Below are 12524 nucleotides of genomic sequence, written 5' to 3'. Positions count from 1 at the left end.
GGGTGCTGTGTGGATTCTGGCTGTTGAGCCCACCTCATAACATCCCACTAATAGAGATTAAAACAGGACATTTAGCTCTTAAACACCGTAGACGCTTATTATCTCCCATAGTTGTCCTTTAGCATCCTTGTTCATCATTAACGAACGTTTAATACCTCCCTCTAAAATGTTATCTTAGATTTTAGATATTAATGGGAAAGAGTGCATGCATGGTGGCAATGTGTGTTTCTCTCTTGCTTGCCTTTTAAAATGTTTTATCTGCTCACTGTGCAGGAGAATTTCTACCACCAAGAAGCAAAGGTATGTACATCTTGTTCACTGCCTGGATGCATTTCCTCATTTGTTTCTGCATAAACACACATCATCACTTAAAGCACCAGCACAGATTAAAAAAAACAACAACAACAACAACATGCACATGCAACCAAAGGAGGAGATTTATGGATGGAGTTAAAGAGGATGTGAAGGTAGATGGTGTGAGAGAAGAAGAAGCAGAAGATTGTCACTGTGCCGCCCCCTGGAAGGAAAAAAAAGCAAAAGAAGAACAAAATTAAATAAATACAGACGTCTAACAAAGAAATTAATTTACTGGCCCAAATGCGTTCCTTTAGCATCAACATAGTCAACGGATGGCAAGGGAGGCAAAAACTGAAAAACACATTACATCATCATCTTATTCAGATTCTGTTTCAGCCTTACAGATCTGCATTTTAAAATATTTATATAAACTAAAATCATCTGAGGCCACATAAACACAAGAAGCTTCAATATTTGTAGTTTTTAGCGTTTTTAAAGACTACTGTCCCAAATATGTGTAGGCATGACAAATATACAACAGTTTGTTGTTCTTCTTTTAAATGTCTGCTTCATTTTCTTTTTATAAAAATCAGCATGTTGTGCTGTTTTATTACAGCACTTTCCAAAAATATTCATACCCACTGGCATTTTTCATGTTTTGTTGCCTCACAGCCTGGACTTAATGTTCTTGGGGCGATGGGAGATGTTGGGTTTGCCCCAGACACAGAGTTTTCATTGTTAACCAAAAAGTTCAGTTTTATTTTCATCTGAACACCTGGGGGTCGCCCGCGTGCCTTTTGGCAAACTCAAAACGTGCCCTTTTATTTTTAACACTAGCTAATGGCTTTTTTCTGGCCGCTCTTCCATGAAGCTCAGCTCTATGGAGCATATATATTATTATATGTATTATTAACATTTGACTTCACCAACCTTAACAAAAAAAAAAAGACTAAAAAACATTTAAATTACAGGTTAGAATGTGACAAAATAGGTGAAAAGCCAACGGTGGATGAATACTTTTGCCAATCTCTGTATTATTTTATTAAAGTATTTTCTTGAAAAAATTATTTTGATCTTTAATAACAATTTCATGCGGTTGCTTTTATTTGACAAGATGTATTTTTGCAGTTATAGGAATGCAAGCTCAGACAAAGCTAGAAAAGTTAGAAGAAGCAGCAAAGGAAGAGGAAGAGGAAGAGGAGGCAGAGGAAGAAGAGGCCACTGAGGGGGAGGAAAAGGAGGACCAGGAGGAGGAGGAGGAGGCTAAGGAGGATGGGGAAGAAATAGAGGAAGAAGAGGAGGAGTACGACGAGGAAGGATATTATGAGGAGGACTATGAAGAGGATTATGAGGAGGAGGATGAGTATGAGTATGAGTATGAGGAGGAGTATGAGGGGGAAGAAGATGAAGAAGAGTTAGCCGAAGATGAGGAAGCAGAAGAAGATGAGGAAGAGGAGGAAGAAGATGCTGAGGAGGAAGAAATAAATACTGGGATAGCCGATGAGGAAGAAGCAGTGGGAGTGGAGGAGGAGGATGATGAGACTGAGGAGGAGGAGGAGAAGGAAGAGGAGGAAGAGGAGGATGCTGAGGAGGAGGAAGAGGAGGAGGAGGTAGCAGACACCGAAGATGGTGAAGAAGAGGAAAAAGAAGAAGAGGTGGAGGAGCTGACAGGAGGCATCCAGGAGGAGGAGGATGAAAAGGAGGACATGGAGGAGAAGACCACAGATGAAGACATAGAAGAGGATGAAGATAAAGTTCCTCCATCAGCTTCTGTAGAACCTGAAGATGAAGATGATGTGAAGGAGGAGGCAGGAGAGGAAGATGAGGATGAAAAAAAGTTGATGGAAGACACTGCTGCTGATGAAGAAGAGGAGACCATTGAAGAAGCTGTAGCTGCTGATGAAGAAGAGGATACCACTGAAGATGCTGTAGCTGTTGATGAAGAAGAGGAGACCACTGAAGATGCTGTAGCTGTTGATGAAGAAGAGGAGACCACTGAAGAAGCTGTAGCTGCTGATGAAGAAGAGGAGGCCACTGAAGACGAGGAGGCCACTGAAGAAGATGAGGCCTCTGAAGAAGAGGAGGCCTCTCCTGAACCCGTTTCCACCTCAGAGGAGGAAGAGGCAGCTTTATCTCCAGATTCAGATTCTGACGTTCCGGTTGCCGTCGAAGACAGCGACGAAGATGAGACCCTGCCTGACGATGATGATGGCAAAGACGAAGACCAAGGAGAGGAAAGCAGCGACGACGCCTTCGTGGATTCCTCAGACATCAGTGAATCAGCGCTTCTTTCCAGCGAGGAAGACGACGAAGACGACAGACTAGCAGCGACGTCAGACAGCGACGACGTAATCCTGGAGGACTCTGAGGAAGACTTGGATCTTGATCTTCCTCCCACAGCAGCTTCGGGTGATGACGAGGAAGATCTCAAAACTACAGGTGAGGAAGACCTGCCTCCTCTACCACCTGTTGATGACGACGATGAAGAGGACATAAAGGTCTTTGACGAGGAAGATGACGACAGCGAAGACGATCTGGACCAATCAGATGACGAGATATCCGTGGCTTCCTCTGACCAGTTTGCTGATGATGAAGATGAAGGTAAAGATGAAGACTACGACCAGGACATCCTCGTCGACCTTGAGGTTGACGAAGACGAGGAGGAGCTTGACCAAGCCGCTGAGGATGACGATGCTGAAGAAGACGTGGAAGAGGAGGAAGAGGCAGATGTTCTTCCGTTTGTCAGCTCAGACAGTGGAGTGTTGGGTGACGAAGACGACGACGACGACAGCGCTCTGAAACTCGACGAAGAATCCCTGAGTGATGTCACGGGCGAGGAAGACGAGACCGAGGACGACGAAGATGTCGAGACGAGCTCAGACGAGATCGGCTTCGACGAGGACGAGGAAGAGGGAGAGATGTCAGAAACATTTGTTGCCACAGAGGAAGACATAGATGAAGCAAAGGAACCCTCTGATGATGAAGGAGAAGACGAGGAAGAGGACGATGAAGATGGGCTTGATGACATCCTCCTGTCAGGTAGGAAAAAGCTCTGACTCCACCCACTCTCACCTGGTGAGACCGGATGGATTAGCGTCACAATCCTCTCCAGGTTGCAGTTATCCTTGCTGCTTGTGAACCTTTCTCTGCCAGACTTTCTTCCTTCCACTAAACTTTTCCTTATCATGCTTGCATGCGCCACGTTGCAGTCTGGTCTTTGTGGTTGTATAATTTTATCGGTCTTATTGGTGTTATGCAATGTTCTACTCAAGAAATGCTTGAGATGTAGCGACGTGTAAAACAAACGTATTTATTGCATCTTTAGAATTGAGTTGCTGAAATAAATAGGTTTGTTCATGATAATTTTCTTAGATGCACATATAGAAGGTTTAACCTGACTATGATTGTTTGAAACCTAAAAATCCCAGGTTCTGGAGCTGTGGTGTTTTTCTAAATAAGTGAGATATACGGAGGCTCAAAAGTGTCACCACAGATAAATAAAGAAGTCATTAAATGACATATTTGATATTAAATTAGAAATAGCTCACTAAACACCCCATGTGTAAACAACACATTATGCATATTTTAACCATTTTTTAAATTTCCTGTGCCACCATAAGATACTTTAAACAGTCAGTGTTGCTCAGCAGACACACCGTAACATCTGGTCACTTTCTAACCATCACCTGATGTCTGAATGTTTGAAGCCACCGTTGCAGCGGCGGTCACCGGCCAGGAGGAGGCAGCAAAGACCGAGGCCGATGATGCTGAGGCTGATGATGATGATGAGGAGGCTGATGAAGACAGCGTGGAGGGGGATGAAACAGAAGAAGCCGGTGGGTATCAGCCGTGAATTATGTGACAGTCTGTGTGTTTCCTTTAGATTTCTACAACAGGAACATGACCATCTGAGCAGTGACCTCTTCAGCACCAGAAACATGGTTTGACAGGAGATCCAGACACAAATGCAAACTTCTGATTCACATTTTTAAAAGAGGAAACAAGAGGGAAACTATGCCACAACCTCTGATGATTCCTAAGTGGATCTCTGAGTTTATTTTGGCTCGTTTATTTATAATTGTGTTAGCGTTCTCTTTGGTTCCCATCAGAGACCAGCCAGCCTGCTGCTCCCGAGGAGAAGGATGAGGATGAGGATGAGGAAGCTGAAGAACACGTATCTAAGCCTCTGAAGTCTGCAGACAAAGCCGAAGACGAGGACGAGGGGTACGATGAAGACGGAGACGAGGAAAAGGCGACGGTGGATGTGATGAAACCTGTGCCTGAACCTGAGGAGGAGACGCCAAAGAGCGAACCAGCTGGTGAGGAACTGAGTCTGAGCAGACGAGCTTCTGTCATGTTTGTTTTTACTGCAGCTTTACTTTTCTGCCTCGTTCTTTCAGAGTGTCCCTGCATGCACTCCGCAAAGGCCAAGGAGGCTGTCGCCAAGGCTGCAGCTAAAAAAGGTTTGTCTCAGGATGCAATCACCATCATTCTTCATGGTTAGTTAGTCTACAAAACAAACAGACACGCTCTTGCAAAAAAAAACACGTTTAAGTTGCAATTCAACATTGAACAGTTGAAAATCCTCTAATGGACACATTAGCAGTGTCTGGGAAAAACTATTCATCCCCCTTGAACTCTGAATGCACAGTTGCCACCTTATCAGAAAGTAGATTCCACCCGTGTTTAATTAATTTTCAGTTTGCACACAGCGGTGCAAACTGAAAACCCTTCTTGGATTACTGGCCTCTGACATTTCTGCCATACAAACACAGAAAAGCGTGACCTCTTATGCCCTGAGATCCAACCATCAGCTGTTGCTTGCTGTTCCTTTTACCCGCACAGAGCTAGAGAAGAAAGCCTTTATCTGCGCAGCTCCTTGTGCGTGGACTTTTTTACAAAGACTGGAAGTTGACTGAGTTTTTATCCTAAAATGCTTTTAAATTGAAAATGAAAGAATTTGAGACAGCCTCTGTTATCTGTAATTGTTTTGCTTGATATGTTTTTTTTTTATGTACCTGTCATTTAATCTAATGTATCTCTGTTCAATATGTAACTTTGCTGCCTCTTGGCCAGGACTCCCTTGAAAAAGAGGTTTTTAATCTCAATGGGATTAAAAAGGTTAAATAAAAAGAAAAAAAAGCTGTTCAGTGAAGGCCTCTGATGTTTTTTAGAGAACCACCAGCATTGTGAGAACCAAGGAAAGTTGCTCTACGCGTTATCACAAACCCAGCATCGCCACTGTGAAACACGGCGGTGGCAGCGGCATGCTGTGGGCCTCCAGGGGCAAGAAGCTGATCAGAGCTGAGGGGATGGTGGACTAAATGAATGTAGATACAGATCTAAATATGACTGAGAACGTTTGTGGTTGTAACGTGATGAAATAATAAAAAGTTCAACATGTGAGAGCGCTTTGCAAAACTCTCCATTTGTGAAGGTTTTATCCCTCCATGGAAGAGCAGAACGTAGATTTGCATCAAAAAGTGGAACAACCTTTAAAGTTTTTGCGACTTGGATCTTTTCCTTTAAGTTTTTGTTTCTTTTTCCGTGTCAGAATTAAAGCCTGACATTCCATCCTTTATTTTACACATTTAGGATTTAAATTTTATGTTTATCTTTTAGATGCACCCAGGAGGGTTTCTGCTGTGCGACGGAAAAAAGGTAACTACACAAAACAAAGTGTTCTGATAAATGCCCAAATCTCTCCAGGTTAAGCACCTCTGTGGATAAGAAGAATGTTTTTAGAACACAGAAAACTAATTATCACGATGCGTTGAAACGTTTCTGTTCATTTATTCTTGTTTTACTTTAAGAACAGGAAGCTGTGAAGAAGACAGACGAAACGCCGAGAAGGCAAGGTAACACGTTTTATCGTTTTATCCTTAAATCGGTCATATCAACCCAATTTGAGGCGTAACAGCTTCAATCACGCTCCAACGTTTGATCCAGCTCTTCCTAGACTCCCGGCTCTGGAGCCAAAAGTCAAGAAAATCCGAAGATTAGCTCCTCTTCTGAAAGGTATCCGGAAAATACATTTAAAAAATCCTTTTTATGAAGGAGATCAAAACAATTAATTTATGCATATCAGTAAACTAGTGCATGATAGTTGTGTCAAATTCCTTTAACACAATAATTAAAATGTATTAAAAACTTCAATCCAAACAGCAAAACTGAAGCAGAAGAGCAGGATGTCAAAAACAGGTGAGTAATGAATTCTGCCAAGTCAAACATACGCAGTTATGACAAAGAACTGAAAATGACCTTTTTCCTTTATTGGACTTTTTTCATCAGTGACAGAGACCAAAAAGCAGGAAGAAGCAGCAGAATCTGCACAGGAAGGTGAGAAAATTACACATTGTATTTCAAATAAAACGAAATAAAGATTTTTATTGCAATACTGAAGAAAAGCTGATCTATTTCCAGCTGAGGTCAGGGACCATGATCAAGTATAATGCATAAATGTGGAATTTTTCAACTTTTTTTCAACTTTCAAAATTAGTTCTGACAAGTTTTCACCCTTTCTGAAAACACATATAGCCACAACTATTTCTTTCAAAATAACGCATAAAACAATTCATTTTATTGCAATATACGGATGAGACCAGATATTTACACATCCTGTATAAAAAGGGAAAAATTGTCCCTTTATCATTTTTATGCAATGTGTGTAAATATCTGGCTTCACATGAATAGAAACGTATGCAGTTCAAATGTAAAACCAAAAGAGCTACATAAAGCCTGGTTATTAAGCTGGTATTCACATCTAATACAGAAATATCAAACGTATAATTTATTGATATAAAGAGATAAAAAAACAGTTGCAACTATTTGATTTTAAATTATCTTTGGTAGCATGCATTAGATAAAACTAAAGACACAATTTGCTGACATAACCAAAGCTTTTTTGGGATGTATTTAACATTTTGATGTTTCCAGTCACATATTATGACTTTCTGCATAAAAAAATAAAAAAGTATTGACGTAACTGACTTTGAATTATAGATATCTTGCAAAAACAACCTTTGTGCAGTTTATTCAAGTCCAAATAGTGTGGATTACATAAAGCAATTTTAATGTGCATTTCCTTGTTGCTGCAGTCAGTCCCTGCAGACCTGCTCCGGTTTACTGCCCGGCGCCCCCAGGATGGTACGGTAGGTGACTGTCACAGGCCAGCTCAATGCCCATGACAAAAAGGAGGGGAGACAAAACGGTTTAGGCCAATCAACAGTTTATTGTAACCTATAAGTAACTTTAAATAAATAAAACAGGGATCAGATGTGAGTCTGTAAGAATGTTTAGTGTGTGCAGTGTATGAGTGGGTGAACATGTATGTGAGAATGTGTCTGAATGTTAACCAAAACCAAACGGAACCAACCAACAAAGTGAGTACCTGGAGGAGCAGAGAGAGAGAGAGAGTGTTAATGGAGCCCAACTTATATAATGAGCCCAAGTGGCTCCAATTAATAAGACCCGCCTCTGCCTGCAGGAGGAACCGCCCCTGCAGGTCAGAGGAAAGGGCCGTGACAGTGACCAAGAATCTGGCAACGCTCTCTAAAGCTATCAAACATGAAATGCTTAAAACTGTAAATGATTGGTTAGATTATAAATTGAAATTCTCACAATTTTTCCAGTTCATCACATCGTCACAGACAATCCGTACCCCCCACCAACCATGCCAGGTATTCACACCGATGTGGGACTGACTCCGAGCGACTCTTAGATTTATAATTTAGCCTTTGGCTCATGGTGAAAAAAGTATTTTCTCCTTTTTCAGCTCCGTCTGCCCCGATTGTGACTGTTCATCCTGCAGCTTCACCATCGCAGCCTCCATATCAACAACAGCCTGTTCCTCCACCAATGCAGCCCTTCTATGCTCACTATCAACCGTATCAGCCACCTCTGCAACCCATGATGCCCCCTCCTCCAGAACCTTCTGCTCCACCAGCACAACCAGAACAGCCTGATCCGCCAGAGGCTCCCCAGCCGGAACCGCTGGTGGAGCCAGAGGCAGCGACTCCAGCTGCTGAAGCTCCGCCAGCTGCAGCTCAAGTTCAGGGTGAGCTAAACATGAATATTCTATCCAAATTAGAGCACATTATAATTTGTTTCCAACATCAACAGTAGTAGCTTTATATTAATCCTATCAAGGAAACAATGTTTTAACATTTTTTATTCTAAATTCCTGGGATTAAGGTAATTTAGGGGTTTTAATTTGATTTGATTTAATTTTAAAAACAATTGAAATACCTTTATGCATTATTTTGCATTATTTTATACATAACATAATATGTCTAAAAAAAAACCTAAACAAACATACCAAATAGCAAGACAATACAGTTCCAAACTTAAACTTAATTTCTTTTATCATATTTCTAAAGAGCTCAGAGTATTTAGCATTTTTAAAACATTATTGAATGACGAATAAAACTCTGTTATTTGTTCTCTTTTAAGAACCAGAGAGAGTTTTGGAAGAATCAAAGGCCGCCTCAGTGAAGAAAGGTGCAATCAATTTAATGAGTTAAATTTGCAAACATAAACATTTTTAATGCTACATACAGCCACAGACTAATTATTTACTTTTGTCTTGTGTTTTTTTTTTTTTTTTAGCTGCAAAGAAAAAAAACAAGGCTGCTGACTCAGCAAAAGGTACCGGTTCATCTTCTGACAGGTTGCTTTAACTCACCGGCTCTCCGGGATGTCTCCTGAAGAAACTGCAGTCGCATTATGTAATAACTGTAATATGGAGTGATGCAAAACGCTCTGAATGCAGTCATTAGGCAAAATGAACCTTCCATGGTCATTTTACTGCAATTATTCCCTCAGAGCCTGCAGCGAAAGAAGCCGAAACGAAGAGAGGCATTTCCAGCTTGGCTTCGGTTATTGTGTTGTCTTCATGGCCGAGAAATAATCCAACGATGCTTTGAAATAAATATACGATGAAAGCTATGAAATAGATTATAAAGAAATTAACTAACACGTTAATTAGTCTTAAAATCCAATTGGATGAGCCTCGTTCCTTCTGGTGTCAGTTTGTCAAAGTAAACCGTGCAAATGTTTGTGCCTTCAGATGTAGCTGCAAAAAAAGAGAAAACCAAACTTCCGGCTGAAGCTAAGAAAGGTGAGGTGTACATTAATCCAATTAAGGGGCTGCATACCTTTAAAGATGTTGCTTGTTTCAAATTTGACCATTTTATCTGCAGAGAAGCTTGCAAAGGACAGATCCAAACTTCCAGCTGAAGCTAAAAAAGGTAAATGTAATAATAAACCAATTTAAAGTGCACATTAAAAATATGCAGTTCTTTCATACTGTATCATTAATTTCTGCAGAAAGGCCTGCAAAAGAAAAATCGAAACTTCCAGCTGAAGCTAAAAAAGGTAAACACAATACTTAACAAATTAGCAGAATGCATGCTTTTAGATGAATGCTTTTCTTTCCTTTAAAAAAATTGTGAATGTAACATTAACCAAAGTAGCAGAGTGCATTAAAAATATGCAGTTTTCCTCCAAATTTTATCATTTTCAACAGAGAAGCCTGCAAAAGGGAAATCAAAACTTCCAGCTGAAGCTAAAAAAGGTTAATAAAAAATTAACCAGATTTATTGGATGTATACTTTTTTAAAAATGTTTTTATTCTTATTTAATTTTTCTTGTTCTCGATAGGGAGGCATGCACAAGAGAAAGCCAAATCTGCTCCAGTTTCAAGAAAAGGTAACCTGTGACCAAGTCTGGTTTTGTCTGATTTCTCACGACTAGATGAATTAAGATGCAGCCTAAAGAAATTGTCAGGGATGAGAGAAAAACACGTGTTTTATGAAAGCGATTCCCAACAATTTTCTCATTATGTCAGAGCCTGCAGCTGTACAACAGAGGAGGAAACCAGTGTCTAAAAGGACAGGTAACAACACGCACTGGCACCAATTAATATGCATGAAGTCGCTCATAATTCATTTCAGTGACAAGAGATGATTGTTGATTAGAAACTAATTGTTTTTGTTCCCCTCCGGAGCGTCAGCTGTCAAGAGCAAAGTCAGAGCGTCCACAGATAAGAAAGGTACATTTCTGATGACGCGTGAGCTCTGTGCGGTTGATGGCTTCTTAAATAATTGAGTTTAGTCAGTTTGCTGGCTCAATTTAAAACTTTTTCAGTCAGGTTTATGCAGATGATAAAGTGTGGTATAGACTGGTGGGACGTTTTGGTGTTAAACAGATCCAGAACCACGTCCACAGCCGCTGAGACTGAGAACCAGACTGGAAGCTGACAGGAGGACAAATGAGACGTCTCGAGCTGAGCAGACGAGACCCGTCAGAGTTTCCTTTAAAGCAGGTAAATTCAGACGCGTTTCAATCTTATAGAGATCTGTATTAACTAGTAATGATAATTAACACTGCGCTTAGTGGTTCTATTAATAACCAGCCATTGTTTTACATCTCTGGATGTGATTCCTCTTTCACTTCTAGGGTTTTACACACTAAGACATAAACGTAATCTTATCTTTGCAAAGTTCTAACATGTCACACATCCAACTTCAACTGTGCAAAACCACATTACAGATCATACATTGGCATTATTTATTAAACAAAGATGAAACCAAATGAGAAAAATGTAACAAGGCAAGACAAGTTTATTTATATAACACTTTTCAGTGGTAAGATTGTTCAAAGTGCTAAACAGAAAAAAATGACAGGGAAATATTACAAAGGAAAAGAAAGCATTACGTTAGCAAAGGAATACGCGAAGAAAATTCTTGACTAGACTTCTTTAGTTTCACTTTAACAAGCTTCTTCTCTAACATTCAAAGCTTAAAGAAACAATAAGTAATTCTTACACCTAGTGGTTAAAATTGGAACAGCACATACACGATGCATTTCACAGACACTCGCCATTTACCCAGCAGTCCGTTGTTGCACTGAATTTTTACTTCCACAGGACAAGTCTATAATGTTTTATTCTGTTCTAGTTCTGGTCCGCTTCTCTTACTGGCTTCCATGTTAGCAGGCTGCTGCTCTTTTGCCAAAATAAAATACCAAATGCTGCGCTCTGTGTTGGGAACCCTGGGAACTCTTATGTGATTCGCTGAGGAACCAGGAAGTAGATACAGGCTACACATTGCACCAAAGTAGTTCTGGACCGTACCTCTAGGTTTGAAAGGAGAAAAACGTGACTAATTGTTGATGGAGAGGACTGATTGTTTATAGGGAATATTACTTCCATCTGAGGTGACAAATGAGAATGATTTAGGTTGATTTTACAGAAAATATCTCACTTATTGTTACTTTAATTGTTTCTGTTCATACAGTAACAAACATACAGAAAGCATAAAATCACAGCACTTAATTGTTTCTATTCATAATAATAAATAAACTGATTAAATCCTTAGGAGATTGTAATCTAAAGTAGTTTTGTCCAACTTGTTTTGTTTCATTGTCATCAGCATAACCAGAGTAAATCCTTGACTAGACTTTTTTAGTTTAACTGTAACAAACTTTATCACTAAGGTTCAAAGCTTAATTGTAACAGTTTACAGAACCATCTTTAGCATCAGTCACTCCTAGCAGGAACCTCATTCAGGTTGAATGAGGTTCCTGCCCTGATGCACTTGATTGGATTTTCTGCTACATCTACCAAACATCTGTGCTTTGCTCTCATCTGTCCAAAGGACATCATTTCAGAAGCCTTGTTGTTCATTCAGAGGCAACTTTGCAAACATAACTTATACCTTAATATATTTTTCTTAGAGAGAAAAAGCTTTTACATACATTTTATCTGAGCGTTGCCTTATCTGCATGTGATTCCCTCAACAGCGAGCTTACAAAGGTTTTCCCTTTGTAAGTAATCTTTCCTATTGCACAATGCTTGATCTTATAATCTTTCCCACTTTGGCGAGCTGCAGCAGTTTCTTCTGTCAGGTCATTGCAGTGCCCTTTCCTTCCTGGCATGGTGCTAATAAACCTTAATAAACCTGCATTACGTCTACTGCAGACCAGCAAACTGTCAAATCTCCTGCTTTTCTAAAGACGCTCACACTTGCTGATGATTGGTTGGTCAGGTGTACTTGGATAGCAGCTTTTTTTTTTACTTTATTGGCATCCACTTTGAATTGTGGATGCAAACTGAAGACAAGAAATAACAAAAAGATACAGAATTACCTTTAGATAAAAAAAAAAAATCCATCCTGGCTTAAAGGACTTTAAAACTCTGCAATGATAAGTTCTCATGCAGCCGATCG

At 40.1% G+C, this 12524-nt stretch overlaps 1 protein-coding gene across 7 annotated transcripts in view; it reads left to right on the top strand.

Moving 5' to 3' along the window:
• The window catches only part of trdn (triadin), a 30457-nt gene that overhangs the window by 13277 nt on the left and 4656 nt on the right, over positions 1-12524 (top strand). For 2 of the 7 annotated variants that reach the window (XM_036147173.1, XM_036147170.1), the window contains 23 exons: positions 274-300; positions 1426-3336; positions 4005-4133; positions 4407-4616; positions 4698-4760; positions 5920-5958; positions 6111-6155; positions 6247-6315; positions 6463-6498; positions 6589-6636; positions 7395-7448; positions 7929-7976; positions 8072-8353; positions 8749-8796; positions 8905-8943; positions 9365-9415; positions 9498-9545; positions 9625-9672; positions 9794-9871; positions 9958-10005; positions 10145-10192; positions 10304-10348; positions 10505-10621. In XM_036147173.1, coding sequence (XP_036003066.1) covers positions 274-300; positions 1426-3336; positions 4005-4133; positions 4407-4616; positions 4698-4760; positions 5920-5958; positions 6111-6155; positions 6247-6315; positions 6463-6498; positions 6589-6636; positions 7395-7448; positions 7929-7976; positions 8072-8353; positions 8749-8796; positions 8905-8943; positions 9365-9415; positions 9498-9545; positions 9625-9672; positions 9794-9871; positions 9958-10005; positions 10145-10192; positions 10304-10348; positions 10505-10621 — 3531 coding nt within the window. The remainder of the gene's footprint in view (positions 1-273; positions 301-1425; positions 3337-4004; positions 4134-4406; positions 4617-4697; positions 4761-5919; positions 5959-6110; positions 6156-6246; positions 6316-6462; positions 6499-6588; positions 6637-7394; positions 7449-7928; positions 7977-8071; positions 8354-8748; positions 8797-8904; positions 8944-9364; positions 9416-9497; positions 9546-9624; positions 9673-9793; positions 9872-9957; positions 10006-10144; positions 10193-10303; positions 10349-10504; positions 10622-12524) is intronic. The other 5 variants (XM_036147172.1, XM_036147171.1, XM_036147175.1 and 2 more) reach the window with 5 other exon arrangements.

The sequence above is a fragment of the Fundulus heteroclitus genome, chromosome 15 (genome assembly GCF_011125445.2).
Source record: "Fundulus heteroclitus isolate FHET01 chromosome 15, MU-UCD_Fhet_4.1, whole genome shotgun sequence".
Classification (NCBI taxonomy): domain Eukaryota; kingdom Metazoa; phylum Chordata; class Actinopteri; order Cyprinodontiformes; family Fundulidae; genus Fundulus; species Fundulus heteroclitus.
Note: the sequence above shows the minus strand (reverse complement) of the source record. Positions and strands in the feature narration are given on the sequence as shown.